This window comes from Theobroma cacao, chromosome 5 (assembly GCF_053813885.1).
Source record: "Theobroma cacao isolate CCN51 chromosome 5, ASM5381388v1, whole genome shotgun sequence".
Classification (NCBI taxonomy): Eukaryota; Viridiplantae; Streptophyta; class Magnoliopsida; order Malvales; family Malvaceae; genus Theobroma; species Theobroma cacao.
In genome coordinates this window covers 28,233,834-28,257,699 of record NC_142643.1, presented here as the reverse complement: position 1 = coordinate 28,257,699, position 23,866 = coordinate 28,233,834, and the positions used below count along the sequence as shown (strand labels likewise).

The 23,866-nt window shown below is 32.7% G+C and overlaps 1 protein-coding gene across 2 annotated transcripts; it reads right to left on the bottom strand.

Moving 5' to 3' along the window:
• Nucleotides 1-20,502: 20,502 nt before the first annotated feature.
• LOC18598646 (transcription factor bHLH106) lies at nt 20,503-23,104 on the bottom strand. Of its 2 annotated transcripts, XR_016026165.1 has the most exons (3): nt 22,680-23,104; nt 21,050-21,840; nt 20,503-20,902 (listed from the first exon to the last, which is right to left on the bottom strand). XR_016026165.1 is itself a non-coding variant. In XM_018120725.2 (2 exons), exons 1-2 carry the CDS (start codon nt 22,953-22,955, stop codon nt 21,418-21,420), a joined length of 699 nt encoding a protein of 232 aa, XP_017976214.1. In that variant the 5' UTR covers nt 22,956-23,104; the 3' UTR covers nt 20,503-21,417. The 2 variants fall into 2 exon arrangements, 1 of the variants encoding a protein (XP_017976214.1); XM_018120725.2 differs by having other exon boundaries at nt 20,503-21,840.
• Between the last annotated feature and the right edge of the window lie 762 nt (nt 23,105-23,866).

The following is a 23,866-nucleotide window of genomic DNA, read 5'->3' as shown; positions in this document are numbered from 1 at the left end:
ATAGCACAAATCGGCTCTTGATAAGATGAAGAACTAATTTTCAGCACAAAAAAAAAATAGAGTAGACAATGCATAGCAATTTAGAGTGATTCAGTCCAAGACTTACATCCACTACCTTGATTGTTCAACCAAGAATTTTCTAAACCAAATCACTAAAAATAGTGGAATTCACAAGCTTCCACCAAGCTTTTACAATGGCCTTTCGCAGGCTCAGCCACAACCTTTAGCAATGGCTTTTCATGAGATCAACCAAAACCCAAAGTGGTTTTTCAAAGGCTCAACCACAACCTCTAACAATGGTTTTTACCGAAATTAATCAAAACCCAAAAACTAACTTTTCTAGGCTAAATTGGAACCTTTACACTGAATCAAGCAATCCAAGCTTGAATAAATCCCTTAGAGTGACTGACTTACTCTAAGTGTACAAGAAGAGAAGAAATAAAGAAGTACCTATGATCACTTCCTTGATCTAGATGGTACAAGATGAAGTGCTGAACTCTATTACAAAGATTGGCGTTTAAGTACAGTAAGGTGCAGAGAGGATTTTCTGGTTTTTCAGCTTTATATCACTTGAAAGCCTTCAATTCTCTCAAAAAATTATTTATAACCATTGAAAGACCCTTTTATATTTGGAGAAACAACTTTGATGGCAATTTGATAGTTTATGGTCATTGAAAACAGTTGAGGATGAGTTCTAGCCGTTAATCTGTCTTGTAGTGCTCTGGTTCAAATTACAGACAGAGAGCTCTTAGTCAATTGACTTAGTCGACTAAGTTGGTTCTGTTTCAGATTGCAGATTCTGGCAGAGAGCAGTTAGTCGACTGACTTGGTTGACTAAGTTTGTTCTGTTTCTCAAACTCTTTAGCCCGCCATTTCTCCAATTTGAATTTTAGCCAACCAATACTCTTCATTATCCAACTAAGGACCTTCCTTTTTGTTAATCAATTATTTTTCTTCATTCATAGGATCTTTGGTATACACTATTGAAGGATTGATTTATTATTTGCATACAATTTTTGTCCTGCACATTTAAACAATATAGTTAGACACCAATAAATGGGAATATTTTACTATCATCAAAAACATATCGAGTCAACATTCTCTATCTCTTATTTTGTATGATGACAAAACATTCGAAGATTAAGAATGTAATGTTTATGTTTAATATGAATGCTTCAAATCTTTACACATAATGAGTTGCTCCCCCTTAGTCAATGCATCTAGTTTTCTTTAAAGATTTTCAATAAAATTTCTATAATATCTATAATATCTATAATAGCTAAACAAGATAACAATATCCACAATAAAAAGCAACTAGCACATAATATTCAACAAAACCATAACTAAGCATCACACACATAAATTAAACATGAAAACCTATCACACTCAATTTAGCTTAGTTTTTCTTCTCTTTCTTTTTGTCATTAAACAAGATATTTAAAACTCCCCCTTAATGAGTGCATCAAGATTTTCCCTTAATCTTTAAATCAAACTTTAATGAATGAGAATGATAAGCACTCATACACCTAAGTCATACAAGCTTATAGATATAGTTCAATAACTTCAAGAGTCAAGCTTGTGTCTATGTAAGAACAAATGTATGGGAGTTAAATCATTTTAAAAAATTGTTAAGGATTAGTCAAATAATGTTCAAGCAAATTTGATCATTTTGTCATAATCAAAACTATAATAATTTTAAAGCTAACATAACTTGGAACTCCATTCAATTGATTAGTTGTGCGGAAAAGTGACACGCTTCATTGAATTGCGTGTTCAACAGATCGTTAGCCCAAGGGCTGAGGGGCTTGGTCAAATTCAATGCCTCCTTATCCGATTATCAAACCAATGTTGGAACATGCCTCTGATGCACTCGATCAAGATGGTTATTGGCATTTTTCTTGCCTATCTCAGACACAAGTTAATACATTTTGCAATATTGGATGTCATGAGCTTGTAGCGCCTTACCAGTGACTGTGCAAGTGCCCATCTCTTAGGGAGTAATATCATAAGGTGGTCGTAAGCAAGTTTGCAAAGCTGTTTCAGCTAATTCATATGTTTGTTAAAATCGACAAGCATGTAGCATTTGGCTGCCAGGGTGAAAATTGCAGCAACATCTTCACCTTGAACCTATTTTTAACGTTTTTCCTTAAGTGATATTTGCATAAATCGTGGTGTGCGTTGTGGTACACTTTCTTAACTACATTCTTAATGGCAAGATGCTGATCATAAATGAACATTCCATTTTCAAGAAAACTAATCACACGACATAATTGGATAAGGAACCGCGACCAAGACTCTTCATCCTCCATGTGGCCAATGCAAAATGCAACTAGATATATCTACTCATTTACATCTTTGCATGCCGTAACAAATAGAATGCCCTTGAATCTGTCGTTCAGATATGTGGCATCGACAGCAACTACAAGTCTTATTACAGCACTGAACCCCTGGATACATACCCTAAATGCCCAGAAAATAATATTTGAATCATTGTTCTACATCCGTAGCAATAACTATGATAGTACCAAGATTTTCACGTTCCAACATCTGGAAATACGAAGGGAGGAGTTGGAATGACTCCTCCGGAGGATTGAAAACAAGACTCTCCACATACTTTGTTGTTTGCCAGGCCTTATCATATAGGCATTGCAATCCCCACTTGCGATTTATCTCTGGTCACGACCCGAAACTCCCATCGAGCCCGTGACAACAGCCGCAACGTCTCCATCGACATTCATTACCCGGAATGTCAACCGGATCCCCGCATGGCTTTAATGTCAGCTTTTCATTTTCCCTGTGGGTAACTGTTTCCAAATACCATATTCTAAAAGATTTTAAACTATTTCCAACTTAAACAAATCAAATAATAATTTCTGTCTCACATGGGTATTTTGGTTATTTATCCCAAAAATCTCAAAATCATCTAAAAATATAGTATGTAAGTGGAAAACACATATTTCATAATCAAAAATAATTTTGGATGTCTAAAACATTTGTTTAAAATGAAATTATGACTATTATAATAAAATAAAAATATTAAATAAAATATTCCATTTTCACATAAAATGATATTTTAAGAACACTGCATAAATAATTTTTATAGCGTAAAAGCAAAATAAATTCTTACATACCATAATACAGATAACCAAAGTATAGAATTTAATTTACAGTGACACGTGGGCCCATGAATGACCAAAAGTATCAAAAGAAATGAGCCTACAGTTTTTGGATGTGGCAAGTTCAACTGTAATCCTCGTCGATATCAGTTATCTACAATCTATTTTGAGCCTGAAATGGGTGGAAATGAGGGTGGTGAGATTATAAAATCCCAGTGAGTAAACAAACATCACTCAAAATATCTAAAGTCGAGTAAAAGGAGACTATTAAAACATTTCATCAAACTGTGATTTATCATCTTTCAACTTATTTCAACCAAATGAAATCAATTTATTTAAAGCAAGTAATCAGTCTGGCTTATGAATTTCTTAAAAAAGCTTGGCTCATGCCAAAATTTATTATCATACTCAGTTATCTGGGATACCTTGGCCGAGGGCTATCCCAACTAAGTCCACCAAGGCTATTAGAAAGTCATGTTTTTATTTTGAAAACATAGCCATTCCTTGGCGTTGGCCGAGTTCCCCTTCACGTGGTGGTTTGGCGTGAAGTGAACTTTAAAGTTATACCTCGGGAGTTACCCTACTCGCCTCTCAAACCGAGGTCAAAATAAAACAGGATTTCGTGCCCCTCTAATAGGCTAGTCCACAGAACCCAGCCCACTGCAGCAAGTCAAACCCACCATACAATAAAATTTTGACAGCATGACAGGGCTAATATATTACTACCCAGCCTGCAAGGGTAAAATAAAGTAATTCATACAATTCATAAAAAACACAGCCCAGCCAGTCATGCCAATACAATAACATAAGCCATTAATTCAATTTTAAATTTACAACATATGAGTGGTCTCCAATTACTCTATTTTAAAAATTGTTATTTCGTTTCAAGACAATTTATAAAATATTTTCATTTAAACTCATTTTGTTTACAAAACATAAAAATTTACCATTTGAGCTCATTTTCATAAAATTCACCAAAACTGAATAAAAACATACTTTAGATAATTAAAATGATGGTAAGGTTACTCACCGTGTCTAGAGTGAGGATTTTCGAAATACTCATACTACTAGTCCTCGGGTGCAATTCCCTTCCTTTATCGGAGGACTCACCACCTTGACACAGTACAAAATCGAGAAATTCACCACATTGGTACTAAATTGAAATTAAACTAATTTAGACTACTAATGCTTGATATGGAATGCAAAAATGTCTAAATATTTGCCTAAATGCGGTGTTAGCCTATTTCGATCTTTTACCCGATAAATCGATATACGCGTCCGTTTAAACTCTAAATTAATTTTTTTCAGTTTCTATACCTCAATTGCACCCAAATTGACTTAATGTCTCTCAATGTGGTGCAAATTATCACTCTCGATAGCAAATTACGAAAATACCCCTAGTGGGTAAAAATTTGTATTTTTGCTTCGAAAATTCCCATTATTTTTCTAGGCTCATAATTCATCATTATTCATCACAATTCCTCAAATAAACATCAAGATCAACAGCCAATATTCCCCTAGAAAATTTGGCATAATGGGTTTCAATGGGAGAAAATTATATTTTTGCCATATTTCAATATAACTTAACTAAAATCACTTAATTCAATTAAAATCAACCAAAAATCAAGCTCAAAACTCATCCATGGAGGTTTGGCCAGCATGGGTGTCCATACCCACTTTCTAATTTTGCATGGAAATGAGAAAAAAATGCATGGGTAGTGAAAATCAAATTTTGTCCGTGGGTGGTAAAATTACGATTTTTCCCCTACACTCTAGAAATCACTGGAATTAAACTTTTTCACTGCCAAACCCTCAAATTATACTCCAATAAGTCAAATGGGGCCAAAAAAAATCTTTTCTAAAAATTCCCATTGTCTCCCTAGGTGGCAAATGGCCATTTTGCCCTTGGACAGTAAAAATTTTGGTTTGACTCCAAATTGATCCTCGAACTCCAAATCACCATATTAAACCATTCTAGGATTTTAATATTCTTAATTTCATTTTAAATTCTCTATTTGATCTAGTTTGAGGCTTAAATTAACTTAATTGTACCATTTGGTACATTGTCGTCTTTTAACGATTTTTCTTTCGGGGCTTTCTAAGTATGCAAGCATATTGTCAATCATATGAATGACATTGAAAGTATTTTATAAGGTCGAGCTTGACAACACTACCCCCCTTAAAATAAAATTTTGACCTCAAAATTTCATGTACTGAACTTAGAGAAAAGGTGGGGGTATTGTTTTCTCATCTAATGCTCGACTTCTTATGTCCTCCCCTTTATAGGGAATTTCGATTTGTTCACCTCATTTACCTCCAATTCAACTCAAGTACTTCACTTATGTCTATTATTATCCTTTAAAATCAGATCAACAATAACCTTCACAATTATGATCTCTTATATCGAGACACCAAGCATGCTTCTATTACTATTATTAAGCGTGAACCATAACTCCCTCTCAATCATACCAATTTTGATCGCATTTTATTGTTATTTAGGTATACCAATCACTATCTTATTACTTCATTCCATATCAAACTTCTCGACTTTCATTCATTCATCCTATCCTCATACACTATTGTGTAGTTTACAATATCATTAACACGCCATACTCATTCCTGTACATATCCTCAGCGTTCGGGAAAATTAATGGCTTTAATTATTTCTACATATTTCATGTTTACTTTGCATTTAGGAAATTTCAATCTTCTTAATCCTATTAATCCATATCATATGGCTTAATCGTACTATAGATTATATTCCCTTAACTATTTCTCTAAAATTCCTTAGGTCACCATAAATCGTCTTATGACAAGATTCTTAATCGTTACATTATCTATACAACTCATCAAATATATTGAGTTCAAATCTCGAACCACTAAAACCATTATTCATTTTAGTTGGGTACATCACTACTCCACACATACATATACATGTACATTCAAATGTCTATATTCCTCATTATGTATACGAGTCTCTGTTTTCAAATGCCTTCAGACTAATTTCTCTTAATTCATTTCCATCCACAATCAAGATTCAATAGAATAATCTTCATAATTCATACAAATTCTCATCATGCCTGTGCATAGTTCCTCATCATTTATATACTTATATTCTCTTCTTATCATTTTCAATTATATGCTTAAGTTTCCTTGTACTGTATATCATTGCATCACAATGTCATCTCCATTGAATTATAATCTATTATGCGTGTATGTTTTATAATCCCATTGGTATCTCAAAAATTTATCTTGACTTGATCATTACATCTTATGCAATACTACAATTCCTAAAAGTCATCCTTATTCCACTATTTCATATGAAAATAACATCATTCTTCCTTAACTAATTTACAAATTGTACTTGAAATTACAAGACTTGAAACTAAATTCTCCTCAAGTACTTTTTAATGTAAATACTTATACCACTCTCAGCTTATAGCTTCCTTTTTATAACTACATAACTTAGTGCTTGCTTTCACAAGATCCATGGCAGAACTTCTCTTGAGTATTTCCTTAGGGATATTTATTTTAAATTTATGTCTCACAACATATGATCATTTAACCCGTAACTTAGCCATTTGGCTCCTTAGCAAGTTTCGAAGTCACGCATCTTATGCTCATCATGTATAACTTATAATTCTTTCTCAAGGGCATTTAAACATTCTTGAAACACTTAATCACTTATTTACTCTTTTATACACCAAGTATATCATTATTGAAATCTTTATTTACATTTTCCTCACTTGGTATTGACATCTCTTATCAGTATCTCATACATTCATCTAACCTTTCGCTCGCTTCCTTTTTAGTCTTTAACAAGACTTAATCTCTTGTCTTCTTTATTTCTTAAGATTTGACTTCAGTCATCATATTATTCATCTTAACACTCCACATGTTAATTTATTTTTATGTAGCCATCTCAAAAATTCTCTAACTTTTCTTTCTCTTATATGCCAATATATATAAGGCAATAAAAAAAAACTTTGCAATTTCACTCATCATCTTGATCTTAATACCTCCCAATGCACTTAAGACTCCAAACAAAGCTTAGCATGAAAACCAATGACCATTCTTTAACTCGTGAGTTTCATCTTCATGCCACTCTCAATTTGCTCTTGCTTTCTAGCCATTAGGGGTTCTTAACGTGACAGCGTTTAAAAGTCAGAACTGTGGCGTTGCAACGGTTTGAATTCACTTTATCTTAGCAACTCTTCCACCTTTAAAGCTACTACCTCAATTATTCACAATCGTGTGGCTTCCCTTCGAGTCTATACCACAATTAGCAAGACTAACTTTCTATCACAAGTGTGCGATCAAAACATTGATTTAACGTATTTATTTTGCCACTAGCATTCATATATCTTTACCATAACATTTAATACAAGTTTGCTTAAGCAAAAATCTCCAAATTTATTCATAGCTACATGTATCTCAAATTGCTCATCACTTATCATCAGTCAATAAATCCCACTCGAAAATACCCTTTCCATATTGTATAGTGATTTCGCCATATAGCATCACTGCACGATGTTCCTCCATTCTACTATCACGCATACTCCATAGAAATTAATTAAAAGATTTACGTAACTTAACTAATGCTAATTCCATTTAATCATATCTTAAATACTTCAAACTTGTAAATTACAACTCCAAATGTATGTCCATATATTGATAATCTTTATATATTTCATGATCATGAAAACTACAACTTACAAACTAGCTTTCTATCATATGTACTTTATTATAGCACTAATTTCAACATATTTAATCTACCTTTAGTGGTATGTCAAAATCATCCCTGTCTCGGTTGCAATCCAGAGGAATCTCTCCTCTGCATATCCGTATGAGCTGGTGGAGATGGAGCAGCTACCGTAGCCCGTCCTAACTATGGGCAATCTCTCCCAATATGACCAGGTTGATCACAACGAAAACATCGTGCAGGCCCTCTGCACGACCCAACATGATAATTCCCACAATTTCTGCATCTACGTGAACTTCCTGAAACAGAGGAGTCTCTGCCCCTTTTTGGTGGCTGACTAGAAGATACACTCAGATTTCTCCTTTTTGCTAACTCAGCTCGCAAACTCTTATTTTCATTCGCAAGCTTCTCAGCTCTTAAAGCCATTCGTACCACCTCTTTAGCCACGGTTGTGTCCGACTCACCCATAAAAGAAACACAACTATGTTGCCTAGCCTCTTTAAGCTTCTTAGAATCAGAAACATCCAGCACTGGTGGTGGGATAGGAAGTGGGGATGGTGGTACTGAAGGAGTAGCTAGAGGAATTGTAGGAAGAGCTTGACTAGCCTGAGCCTGGCCAGCAATAGCAGTAAAGAAGGCTGCTAATGCTTGAACTGCCTCAAGAGGCATAACAGGAATACTAGTAAGTGGCAAAGGAGGTGAAGGATGTGGAGGAGTCTCAGTCTGTTCGGCAGCAGGTGTTGCCCGAATGGTGGATGCAGTCGATTCCTCCTATATTGCACCTAACTGACAACGTTGGAAACGACCTCTTCCCCTCCCAACTAATCTAGTGAAAGGTGGTTGTTCGCGTCGAGTAGACATAATAATCTATAAGAGGGAACAAAGTGAGTTTAGGCAACCTCAGGCTCTATATGCTTATGCATGTATTTTATTCAACCTAACCTAACTTAACTCAGGGCCACACTGACACTGTAAATTTTTAAAACAACTTTAAAATAACTTTAAACCTAAAACTCTAATCTTTAAAACCAATAGCTCTAATACCAACTTAATTGTCACGACCCGAAACTCCCATCAAGCCTGTGACAACCGCCGCGACGTCTCAATCGACATTCATTACCCGGAATGTCAACCAGAACCCCGCAAGGCTTTAATATCAGCTTCTCATTTCCCCTATGGGTAACTGTTTCCAAATACTACATTCTAAAAGATTTTGAACTGTTTACAACTTAAACAAATAAAATAATAATTTCTATCTCACAGGGGTATTTTGGTCATTTATCCCAAAAATCTCAAAATCATCTAAAAATATAGTAAGTGGAAAACACATATTTCATAATCAAAAATAATTTTCGATGTCTAAAACATTCGTTTAAAATGGAATTATGACTGTTATAATAAAATAAAAATATTAAATAAAATATTCAATTTTCACATAAAACGATATTTTAAGAACACTGCATAAATAATTTTTATAGCGTAAAAGCAAAATAAATTCTTACATCCCGTAATACAGATAACCAAAGTATAGAATTTAATTTACAGTGACACGTGGGCCCACGAATGACCAAAAGTATCAAAAGAAATGAACCTACAGTTTTTGGATGTAGCAAGTTCAACTGTAATCCTCGCCGATATCAGTTATCTACAATCTATTTTGAGCCTGAAATGGGTGGAAATGAGGGTGGTGAGATTATAAAATCCCAGTGAGTAAACAAATATCACTCAAAATATCTAAAGTCGAGTAAAAGGAGACTATTAAAACATTTCATCAAACTGTGATTTACTATCTTTCAACTTATTTCAACCAAATGAAATCAATTTATTTAAAGCAAGTAATCAGTATGGCTTATGAATTTCTTAAAAAAGCTTGGCTCATGCCAAAAATTATTATCATACTCAGTTATTTGGGATACCTTGGCCGAGGGCTATCCCAACTGAGTCCGCCAAGGCTATTAGAAAGTCATGTTTTTATTTTGAAAACATAGCCATTCCTTGGCGCTGGCCGAGTTCCCCTTCACGTGGTGGTTTGGCATGAAGTGAACTTTAAAGTTATACCTCGGGAGTTACCCTACTCACCTCTCCAACCGAGGTAAAAATATAACAGGATTCCATGCCCCTCTAATAGGCTAGTTCACAGAACCCAGCCCATTGCAGCAGGTCAAACCCACCATACAATAAAATTTTGACAGCATGACAGGGCTAATATATTACTACCCAGCCTGCAAGGGTAAAATAAAGTAATTCATACAATTCATAAAAAACACAGCCCAACCAGTCATGCCAATACAATAACATAAGCCATTAATTCAATTTTAAATTTACAACATATCAGTGGTCTCCAATTACTCTATTTTCAAAATGGTTATTTCGTTTCAAGACAATTTATAAAATATTTTCATTTAAACTCATTTTGTTTACAAAACATAAAAATTTACCATTTGAACTCATTTTCATAAAATTCACCAAAACCGAATAAAAACATACTTTAGATAATTAAAATGATGGTAAGGTTACTCACCGTGTCTAAAGTGGGGATTTTCGAAATACTTAGACTACTGGTCCTCAGGTGCAATTCCCTTGCCTTTATCGGAGGACTCACCACCTTGACATAGTACAAAATCGAGAAATTCACCACATTGGTACTAAATTGAAATTAAACTAATTTAGACTACTAATGCTTGATATGGAATGCAAAAATGTTTAAATTTTTGCCTAAATGCGGTGTTAGCCTATTTCGATCTTTTACCCGATAAATCGATATACGCATCCGTTTAAACTCCAAATTAATTTTTTTCAGTTTCTATACCTCAATTGCACCCAAATTGACTTAATGTCCCTTAGTGTGGTGCAAATTATCAATCTCGATAGCAAATTACGAAAATACCCCTAGTGGGTAAAAATTTATATTTTTACTCCAAAAATTCCCATTATTTTTCTAGGCTCATAATTCATCATTATTCATAATAATTCCTCAAACAAACATCAAGATCAGCAGCCAATATTCCCCTAAAAAATTCGGCATAATGGGTTTCAATGGGAGAAAATTATATCTCTAGCTTATTTTTGCTATATTTCAATATAACTTAACTAAAATCACTTAATTCAATTAAAATCAACCAAAAATCAAGCTCAAAACTCATGCATGGAGGTTTGGCCAGCCTGGGTGTCCATACCCACTTTTTAATTTTGCATGGAAATGAGAAAAAAATGCATGGGTAGTGAAAATCACAAGGAAAATCAATGAAATTTACCTTTTCAATGTTCGATTTCTTGATTTCTCTTGATTTTTCCCAAATTTTCAGGTAGGGTTCTTATTTGTTTTTTTCCCCCTTTTCTCCCTGGTTTGGACGGCTGAAGAAGATGAGAATTCTGGAATTTTTACCTTTTTAAAGGCTAAAATAATATAATATTATTTTATTCATTTTTTTAATGTTTTATTAATTCCTTAAATTCTAGCCATCCATTTGTTTCCAAATTTTCACCATACACTTGTCCCACATATCCATAGCTTAGATAAAATTCTCAGACTTATCCAAAGTCTTGGTGGAGTAATTTTTAAAATTTACACTTTTGCCCCCGTAAAAGTCAATAATTACATTTTTACCTCAAAAACTGAAAAATTGCCCATAGACATATTTTTCATCCCTTATACTCATACCATTCTCCAATTTGTCAAATTTGATCTAAATTCTCTCAAAATCTCAAATTTTGTCTACGAGTGGTAAAATTACGATTTTTTCCCTACACTCTAGAAATCACCGAAATTAAACTTTTTCACTGCCAAACCCTCAAATTATACTCCAATAAGTCAAATGGGGCCAAAAAAATTCTTTTCTAAAAATTTCCATTGTGTCCCTACGTGGCAAATGACCATTTTGCCCCTAGACAATAAAAATTTCGGTTTGACTCCAAATTGATCCTCGAACTCCAAATCACCATATTAAACCATTCTGGGACTTTAATATTCTTAATGTCATTTTAAATTCTCTATTTGATTTAGTTCGAGGCTTAAATTAACTTAATTGTACCATTTAGTACATTGTCGTCTTTTAACGATTTTTCTTTCGGGGCTTTCCAAGTATGCAAGCATATTGTCAATCATATGAATGACATGGAAAGTATTTTATAAGGTCGGGCTTGATATCTCTTCTATTATTTCCTTAGGTCTCAATGGGGTCATATTATTTCCTTGCAGCCTAGGGGAGATAAGCTCACCAGATAACCTCGCACTTGCAATTCGGTACCTACTTTGTAAACCATCAACGATACACATGTATACCTTCTAGAACGTCCAAACTTGACAATATTCTCCCTCAGGCAACTTTGTTGCAAGCAAAGAAAACTTGCATGCCTTCTCCTTACAAGCAACCTCTAAACGAGCGTAACATGACTTTTTAACTCTAATCTCAAAATGCTCTTTTAGTTTCATTATGCTCAAAGCTCATTTGCATTTGGCCTTCGATGGAAACACTTTTCTGCGATATAAGTGGTTGTCCATTAATCTAGACTCTTTAGTTGTAACTATTTGGAAGGATATCATATCTACCCCCGGAATAATCCATTGACAAGATAACCCTGCATTTAGCCTTTCTTGATTACTGTCATCAGGTGAACGAATCCCATTCTCAAGTGCAATGGGGCTATCGTAAATAAGGTTGGCACCTTCAACATCTTTTAATTTAATAGTTGTAGCATGGTCATCACACTGAACGTCTTCTAACACAACAGTTCTGGCATGTTCTGTGCTGCCATCTACATGATTGCAATCTGAAATGTCATTGTGCTCATCCTTGTCGTCCTCTGAATAGTCATCATGTTCACCAACGTAATCATCTTCACAGTCATCCTCTAACTCACTGTTCTAATCTGCAATGTCATCCTCTTCAACATCATCTTAAATCTAATCGATGCATCATCATCACTCACAACCATTATAGTGTCGTTTGCGAATGACAATGGACCAATTGCATTTTTGAGCCATGGTTGTGTTTGTTGCAAAGTACCAAGTATTTTGTTCAATGCACATTTTGATCGACATTGTTCAAACATCATTTGAAAACACCTCATGTGTGTATCGAGCTTCTCAAACTCATGTGCATACGTCAATGGTGATTGCCATTGTTGTTTCTTGGGAAATGCATGGTGTGGTATATCAGAATAATTAACATTTTGTTATATGTGATTACTATGTTTGACACCATGTTCATGTGGAATATCATTTGCATTTCGTGCCTTAATTGTCACAAACACAACAGCTACCCTCTTATCTCGCAGAATACTTTCTACATCTTCATCATCCCTGATAACTGCGCATGAAACCCCGACGGTATGATTGAGCAATGCATGTAGCTCGATTTCATTACTATGTGAGTTGACCCCAACAACCTCTTGAACCAGCTTCACTAGTCCCGAAAATGATAAATCACTCCCAACACCCCTTACTCGTGTCTCGCCACCCTTATAAGTGTCATCAACCCAATGACCACCGTATGTAACCATAAGCTTCACATTTGGCAACCCACTGAAATTTAACAGAAAATAAGTGTCACAATAAGTTAACTTATCAAACATTACCCCTCAATTCATAAAAATCACTTACGCAATGCCTAAGTCATGGAATAACATAAAGTCAGTCTCACAATGTCTAATACACATCCACACAATGCCTAAAAACTAGTGAAGAAATGCCTCAAAACAAGAGATGCATTGCATAAGTCACGTATTGCCAGTCTCGCAATATCTAATAATAAGTCACTCAATGCCTAATATCCACTCACGTTATGCCAAAATAACTAGTCACGTATTGCCCCAACGTCATGCAATACATAACAACTAGTCATATATTGCCTAAAAATTACTCAAGAAATGTCTCAAAACAAGATATGCATTGCGTAATTCAAGCAGCGCCTATAAGTCAATCTTGCAATACCTAATTATAAGTCACTCAATGCCTAATATCCGCTCATGTTATGCCAAAATAACTAGTCATGTGTTGGCTCAACGTCAGACAATACATAACAACAAGTCACGAAATACATAACAACTAGTCATGCAATGCCTAAAAAGTAGTCAAGAAATGTCTCAAAACAAGATGTGCATTGCACAATTCATGTAGCACCTATAAGCCACTCTCACAATGTTGTCGATTTTGCACATGCAAGTATACGTATCAAACAAATAATGTAGACAGTAAGTCCAAAATCGTATCCCACAAGATTTGCTCCTAATTCTTCACTAAGTACTAAAATTATGACAAATTAATCTTATTCAAGCAACTTAATGTTTTAGAAAATTAATTAAAACTAAATGAAAGCAACCACTAAATTAATTAATAGAAACAAAAAATTCACTTGAGAAAGGCAATAAATTAAAATCTAGGATTATGGGTTCATTCAACACTTCATATAATACCATCTTGTCTTGTTATTTATCTTTCTTGGGTGGTTTTGTAACCTAGAATCCAAAGCTATGGACAAGTCTCCGTTGAGTTGCTTGTACAAATACCTAACTTAATTAGTTCACTGTATGTCTATAGGAAGCAATTAAATTAAGTTCATTAAGCAAGTGTCCTAATGTGGCTATGTATGGCAATTGGCGTATGTCTACCCATATCGTGAATCAGATCACCTAAGTGACATGAACATTCACTATTCAAACCTTAGTCCAATCTAAAATCTCTTTGTCGAGTCTCAATTAGATTCACAAATCAGTTAATTGTTGGCCAAGCAATCAAATGCATTAAGAACAGATTTGAATAAGTAAAACTACACCTATTCATGATAAATAAAAGGGAAACTAATATTAAAACTACATGTTGAAATCCACCACAATCCTAGAAAGATAATTTAGCTCATAATAACTAATAAAAACAACATCCAAAGAAATTTAGCCATGAATCCAAGTTAAAGAAAATAAAAGAAGTACAAAAGTAGAGAAAAAAACTAAGTGTTGAAGCTTTGCAATCTCAATTTCTCTTGTTTTCTTGCTTTGTTCTTAGCTCCAAATCTCTAGAATAGTTGGTTGTTGCCTCCCTTTTAAAATCTCTAAAAAAGATCCCTTAAATAAGCTCCAAGTAACCTAATTTCCAAAATCTAGTCAACTTTTTATTTTTGGAAAATAGCATAGTGCTGCAACACTACTTTTTCAAAGCTACAGCTTTGAACTCTTGGAAAAATGTGGTGTGCTTCATCTTACCAGTGCTACAGCCTTGTTCTCCCAATGCTGCAGCAATCTAACAACTTCGAACGTGACTTTCACCCTGATCTAGTCTGAACTGGCAAAGTGATAAACATGAAAGTTTTATCCCTGTCTCTTAACTTTCAATGACTCAAAAATCACATCAATTGGACTTCAGGATTGAAAAATAAGCTCCAAATACTGCATCATGTTTAGTCCATACTCACTGTTACAGTTCTCTGACTTAGATAAATATTTTGGCCATGATCCAATCTGAACTGGGAAAAGTAATTAACATAAAAGTTGTAGCCTTCCTCTTATTGTTATATCAATTAAAGAATCACTTCATTTGGAGTTCTTTAAAGAGAGATATGGTCAAAAAATCGTAATATATATGAATGAAACCGTCACCATACTTGCACGGATTTTCATCAAATGAGCCTTTTTCATCAAATTTCCTACAAAAGCGATAAAAGAAACCAATAATAACTATTCTTAAGGTAATTTAAAACAAAATAACATAAAGTTTAAATAAAATAACTTAAATTAACTACTAAACATCTAATCAAACTTAAACTAGAAAAGTACCTAAAATTCTACAATCTGAACCTAAAATCTCAAAGATTTAGCTACTTAAGCCTCCAAAATGTGTCAAAATAACTCTATATAATAGAGTTATCACACAATACTTAATAATAAGTCACAGAATACCTAATATCCACTCACGTTATGCCAAAATACCACTCACGCATTAGCCAACATCACGCAATACATAAAAACCCGTCATGAAATACATAACAACCAAACATGCAATGCCTGATATCCATTAATACAATGCATAATATCCATTCACTTAATGCCTATAAATAAAATAATATTCCAACTTTTGTCATCATACCTTTGCATCTCTTATATAACTAGAAAATTAAGAAATTAGAGTAAGTAAACAAGTTATTCAACATAATAAAAATTAAAGGCAATAACTCATTTTAAGGAAAATATGTGATAAATAAATATTTTTATTCATTAGTAGAAAAAAATAGATGATACAACATATGAATCATGGTTCATTTCTTCCTAATCTCATCTACTATTTCATAAATTTCAACTAGAATCTTGTTATTGCCCAAAATTTCTGTCTCTAGGACTTTTGTCCTAAGCAGCAACTTATCCATGAACCCACGCATGTCCTTATCCATGTTCTCAATTTGGTCCATCAACTTAACCAAATATGCTGCAACATTGTCAAGGATATCTTCCTCTTCAGCAGCATTCCCCTTCCTAGTTTTACCTTCCAAACGTTCTTAAGCCATGAGAATTTTGAGATTTTTTTTTCAGATGATTTTGATTAAAATGGATAATGGTTCCCTCTATTTATAGGCATGAATCCTGACTCATGGAAAGGTGTTCAATGATTTTAGGCTTGTTTTTTGATGAATATGGTTAGTTCATAAATCGGTGCATTAAGTGCTTTAAAGAGAATTTCAGAGTTCTGTGTCAGTTGAATCTAGACGATTTTTTGCACTAATATAAGAGGAATTAAGGGTGTTGAATTGGTTACTAAGCATTCCTAATTCTCTTCTAATTTTACAAAATTTGTTATTAAGGGGGCTAAATTAGTAGATAATCATCTTTAGCATTAGGTAAATAGAGCAACGCAATTACTAAAAACTAGTCAACAATGCCTACAAACTAGTCAAGCAATTCCTCAAACCTCGTCATGCAATGCACAACTCACGCAATTCTTAAAATCTAGTATCGCAATGCCTTCTATCTAGTCCCACATTGTCTAATATTCAATCACGTAATGCCAAATAAATAGATTACGATTCCTAATAATCAGTCATGCAATGCCTAATATCAAGTCACACATCTTAATACTAATGACACAATGCCTAACAAATATTAATGCATCGCCTATAAACTGATTGATTTTGCTACTCCTAGCCATATTTAAGTTTCCAAAGTCATATAATTTACCCATCAACTTTTACGTTTTATGGCTATAAAAAAAAAAAAAACCCAAGAACCCATAACAAATACCTTGATGTCATCTCTGTTCTTTAGGATGGTGAGAAAGTTGGATGGCGATATAGACCTCATGGTGTTGAAGAGTTGGACAACGAGATATAGACCCCGATGGCGTTCTAGAGCTGGACGAAACAAGATAGCTAAATCAAGATTAATTTTGAAATTTTTATATGAATGGCAAAGAAGAGAAAGAAACCGGGACCACTTAATTTGGATTAAATGGTTTAAAGAGTATTTTTGTTAAGTCATGCCAAAAATTATCTAAAAATAGTTAAAATTATAGTGAAGGTCATTTTTGAAGTGAGCTTATTAAAAGGATTATTTCTCATAATTTCCTCGTTAAAAATCTATGGACGTGTCAAAAATTAAGGTACTTACATGATGATAGTCAAATTTGGTATTTAACCTTATTTGATCACAACATATATGTATCCTAAAAAATACAAATCATAGCAAAACTAAAAGAAAAGGAAGGTTCATCATCATGATTGGACACTACATGATCTTTTACAAAAAGATCATAAAGCTTTAAAATTAGGTTCTGGCAGATGAACCCAAAAAGCTATTACAGGACCAGTCTTTTGACCAAGCCAGTCCTAGCAATAGCATATGATTAGAAGAGTCTTAGCTTCTCCATGTTTTTTATGTATAATTAAGCTTGCAATATGCTATAAGCAAGCGTAGCTAAAATACATATATAAAACAGTTTATACTTTGCTCGCTTCAAAGATTGGGGAAAACCCAAATTGCCTATCTCTTCATGTCTTTAGTCTATTAGCCACAGAATAAACTGATTGGATATATATTTATCGTACTATTTGACTTGCTTTAGGATAATACGAACATCATCTTCTTCTTTTTCGTTCTTTTTCTTTTGTGGTGGATACAAACACCGAATCTGCTAAAGAGGTTTTTTTCATAATATAAAGAGAAAAAGGGGTTGCCAAAAATAGAGCTATGTATTCATTAATTTTAAAAGAATTAATACTCCATTTGGTTACACCTTAGAGTTCACAAATAACTTATTAATTACCTTATAGGAACTATTTTTAATTAAAATTACAAGTGAAGCTTTAAAAAGTAATTTTTTTTGGATAATAAAAGTGATTTTGTTGTTAGCATAATGTAAACCTAACAGTGCATTTCTTCAAATATCTGTAAACATATTTTTTACCATTTATTTTTAATAGCTAAAAGCAAATAATGAAGTCATAGCTACAGTTCAATCATATATAGTTCAAGATTATATATATATATACACAAAAATTATAAACTATATAGAGTTATAAGATCACCTTAGTAATGACACCATAAGTATATTGCTTAGATTATTATAGTGATTTTAATATTGATATTAAATATAAACTAGGGATGGCAATGGGTACCCTGTAATAGGGTACCCACGAATATCTGACTCGATTATACAAGGTTAGGGTACCCTATAATCGAGTTTGGGATGAGTTCGGATAGTGATTTTACTACCTAAATCGGGTTCGGGTATCACCCCTTAGGTACTCGTTACTCAAATTCGATTACTATTTATAAATATTTTATTATTATTTTAATAATTAAATTAAAAATATACAAATTTTACCAACTTTACAAGCAATTTTTTTTTATTCAAAACTAACAAATATATGAAAAGTATGGTTACTCTAGTTATTAATATGATGACATTAATATATTTAAATTAAAAAATTCTTAGATTGTTAATCATGTTTAAATAATATGAATATCATATCATATTATAAAGGAATATAATTACTATTACATATATATACTTTTAACATAAATATATTTACCTTCTATTTTGTGTTTTAACATTACAAAAATTATGACTAATAAAATTATTAATTATAATATATATACCATTATTTATATAAAGTTATAACATATATACTTAAAGAGAGCTTTTGAGATTAGAATAGTTTTGGAACCTAACTATTTTTTTTTTAATTTCATGAAATTAAGGGCAAATCGATATAGTTAATTAAATTAATTCATAAAACTATTATTATTAATTAACTTGTAATGTCTTTCAATATATATAGTTTATATATTGTGTTAATTTATAAGAAATATAATTACTATTATATATATATACTAAAATATTTTTAGTATATATATACTTTAAATATAAATGTTTTTACTTTTTATTTTTTGTTAACATTACAAAATTATAACTTATAAAATTATTAATTATAATATATATAACTTTGTTTATATAAACTTATAATATATAAACCTAAAGAGAAGTTGTGAGATTAGAATAGTTCTAAAACATAGTTTTTTTTTTTAATTTCATGTAATTAAGAACAAACTCGTATAGTAAATTAAATTAATTCATGAAACTATAATTATTAATTAACTTGTAATATCTTTTAATATATATACTTTATATGTATTAAGTTCATTTATAAGGACTATAATTACTATTATATATATATATATATATATATATGAGTGTGTGTGAGTGCATATATGTATATGTACTTTAAGTATAAACATATTTACTTTTTATTTTGTGTTAATATTACCAAAATTATAACTTGTAAAATTATTAATTGTAATATATACCTTTGTTTCTATAAACTTATAACACATAAATCTAAAGGGAAGTTGTGAGATTAGAATAGTTTGGAAACTTAGTTATTTTTTTTAATTTCTTGTAATTAAGGACAAACCTATATAGTTAATTAAATTAATTAATGGAACTATAATTATTAATTGACTTGTAATGTCTTTTAATATATATACTTTTTATACATTGGGTTCATATATAAGAAATATAATTACTATTTTATATATTAAAATCCTTTTCGTATATAAACACTTTAAATATAAATATATTTACTTTCTATTTAATGTTAACATTACAAAAATTATAACTAATAAATGTATTAATTATGTTTGAGATATTTATTTTTGATTATTTAAATTTAAATTTTATTTTTTGTATGTTTTAATTAATTTAATTATTAGTAAATTATATGAAATATGTAAGAGAAATATTATTGTATATGAATACGGATTAGAATTTGGGGTAATTAGGTACCCATGAATAGTATTTTAATAATATTTTTTTATATCATTAGGTTTTTAAACGGATTAGGATAATTATAGGATAGTGGGGGTGTATTAGTGTTGAAGTTAGGGTAGTAATTTTAAAATATATTCGGGTAGTTTATTTTCAATCGATTTGGGTTCGGGCATCTCAAAATTAACGGTACCCTATCCATTGACATCCCTAATATAAACTACTAATTTACATTTTTAATATTTCATATTAGTATTTCATGCATTTTTTTTTTTGTTTTTGATATTAAAATAACTATCAGTATCATAGAAAACTTATAAAATCTTTATAATTATATAACATTGAAACTAAAACATATCTTAATGCTCAAAACCAGTTATATATATATATATATATGTATGTATGTATGTATGTATGTATGAATAATAAATTAGTAATTGGGAAAAGAAAAAGCAAGGGCAACATTTTTTCCATGAAAGACAAAAGTAATAAAACATCAGTTCTCAATAGCAGAGATCCTCCTGGATTCCTGTGAGAATGTTCCCCAAAGCAGAAGTTGCTTCTCTAATGCAGGAACTGAATATTTAAACATCACCCGAACGGGAAAAAAAAAAAAGAAAAAGAAGAAGAAGAAGAAGAAAGAACATCAGTTGTCGTGCAGATAACTGGTGTCCCAGATGAGGCTATCACTATCTCAACAACAGACCATGATTTAAGCAGCAAATCTGCGTTTGGATGTAACAGAATCGTTCCAGAAGCTTCAAAACCTTTCCACTCTAATGCTTGTTTCTCCAGACTCATTGTACAAAACAAAATGCTCAGTGAGGGAAGTGCCAGCTGCCAGAACCCACAACATGAGAAAGAGATGACATATAGTAATATAATACTATCATTCAGATTCAGTTCAGATGGTATTCTATGAGAGCTTCGAAACTCGCACAAACTACTGCTTTTACAGCTAAAAGGCACCCATAACTTACGTACATCTTCATTGAGATTTCAGAACATGGGATTATTGGATTGGATTTGATTCTCCTTCCGCTTTTTCCTTGCTAACTGCAGGATCGACCCAGATCTTCTCAAATCTAATTCCTATAGTCATGACATAGCAGCAAGCTAGTAGTAACCCCCCACGGTTCTGCAACACACAAATATCTTTTCCCCTTCTTTTGGATTTCATTTCAAATACAAGTTAAACAAACCCACCATACACGTACAATCCATGTCACACTAGAAAACAAAATCAAGCTCCCTTCCCCACCCCAAACACCAAAAACCCAAAAAAAGAAAAAAGGAAATCAAAAGAAAAGATAAAATCTTTAAACAATGGAAGGACAATTCTTACATATTGACTAGACCATTATTTTGTGATCTAATACCCGTCTCCTTTTAGACCGATCGCTTGAATTTGAACGTTCCAGCAAAGATTTCAATGCGTTTTGCAAGAAATGAACTGATTCAATGCTGTGATCTTTATCTGCTGCAACAATTAAAACGTTGCGGATTCTTCCTCCTAGCGTTGCCATTTCTGCTTTTAGTGTCTTCAAATGGAGAGACTTTAGAATCTCGATTAGTTCCGGTAAAAGATCGGACCGGTCCTCACAGCACAACGAAGCCTTGAATATTAGCCTTCCATCAATTGTATAATCGCATGAAAGCACTGTGATTTCGTCGGCTTCAGACGGGAAGGCTTCGAGTTCAGTGAGTTCAAGGGTTTGTTGTTTCAGTTCTTTCACGCGTTGGACCACCTTCGCCAGAAGAGAAGCCTTGTCTGTCTGCGATAATTAAAATAAAATTTTAAATTAAAGGAAAAGATAAAGAAAACCCTAATTGTAAAAAGCTTATTCACTTTCCCAAACGCACAAGCCCTAGAAAGCAATGAAATGTTTCTTCCTTTTTGTTCTTTAAAATTACTTTAGCAGCTGTTGTTTGAACGTTTCAAAAGCTTCGTAAGGCTGATATAGATCCCAAGATTTCAGAATCCAAAGACCTTGTCCGGTGAAAGCAAAAGAAACAAGAGTGGGTAACATACTGCAAATTTGTATATTTGAATTTGCAATGTTTAATCGCTGAAACTGCTCCAAATAATTGTGTTAGGAAAACGTCAAGTCATTTGGCAAATTTTTTTCTTTTCGTGGGGTCAAAGGAAATCCATGTAGTCTAATTCTCATAGTCCCAAATTTCTATCCCTTACGATTTTTTCCCAGAAAACAAACAGTCAACAAAGCACGAATTACAGTAAACATACAAAAATTCAAACGTCCAACCGTCCAATGAAAAACGAATCCAAAGCTTTGATAGATAGCTCAAAAGTTGAAAACTTTTAACTTTATTAAGACAAAAGATTTTTTACTTTCTTCTTTTAAGAAAGGAAGTAACATTTTTTACCGCCAAAAGCAGCATAAAAAAATTTGCAATGTGAGGTGGTATGAAAAACCAGTTTCAGTCCATCAGCATCAAAAACCCATTTCTCTAATCTCTTCAAATTTCCCAAAAAAAAAAAACAGAGAAAATTATATTCAAAGATTTTACAATTCCAAGACACCGACGTAAGCAAATATTATACATGGTGTGTGTGGCTCCATTAATATACAAGAGACCCCAAGGGGCGTACCTTAGAATTACAAGGGAGAAGGCTCCGTAGCCTATTGAGATGAGAGTTAATCCTTTCCCTCCTCCTTTTCTCAGCCTCTTTGTGATTCTTCAAAGCAGCAAGAGCTCTATCCTGCGGCGTCGTCTCAGTAGTAACTCCAGACATCTCCAGAGGATAGTACGTGGAGGAACTGGAAAAGCTTTGCATAACTGGAAACTCCAAATTGGCAGGAAAGCCGTAGGATCCGACGCCGTTTTGTGCCAGAAAACGGTAGAGCTCGGAATTCTCCGGTTGCATGCTTGTGGTATGATATGAGTATGATGATGGTGTTTTTTTTGACCAAGTTTTAGAAGTTGGAAGTGAAATCAAAGTGTGTTCAGTGCTTTTGCTTTCGGTGGTTTTTGTCTTTAGGGTTTTTTGTATAAAGTTGGGTAACTTCTCACAAGTTATCAGATTCCGAGACTTTTATAATCTTTTCTTCGGTAGTGTACACCTCTGGCCAAATTTCAATGTGGGGTCATGATTTGCATTGAAAACACAGTTCCACGTAACGCAAAAAAGAAAAAAACAGAAGGTATATTTATGTATTCACATGTCTGTATACATTAAGTAAATTACATAATTAAGTTATAACTTTTCATAAATATTTTATTTTTATTTATTAAAAATTTGATTTTTTTTTATCAAGGATATTTGAATTTATCACAAAACGTTTTGTCTGTCAATATGTCAATAAAGTTTATATTGAATCTACCACATAATAGTGTAAAAGACAATTTTTGGAAAGAGAAAGGTCCAAATATTTTTGTTTTCTTCTACTATTTACTTTAGAAATCAGCCGACATTTAGGAGCCCAGTGTTAAGTTCACACTCATCTTCATGAAGAAAATAATTAGTGTCAACCTTTTCTTTTGACTAATCAAATGCAAATCAACGAGAAAACTTAGTAATGTATTTTTTACCTAGTTTCCTTGATCATGACCAGCCGAAAGCAAGGATTGCTAGTTAGTGCTGTCCATGGCATGACCCATAATTAAATTGAAGTATGAATATCTACAGACACAACAAAGGAAGATATATTAGAACCAGGTCAATTCAAATTCAGTTTCGTTGACAATTTGCCGATGAGTACTTATCTCGATATTGGTAAGAGAAAATTTTTATAAAGGTAAAAAATTAAATAAATTTTTATTTTTTTATTACATTCA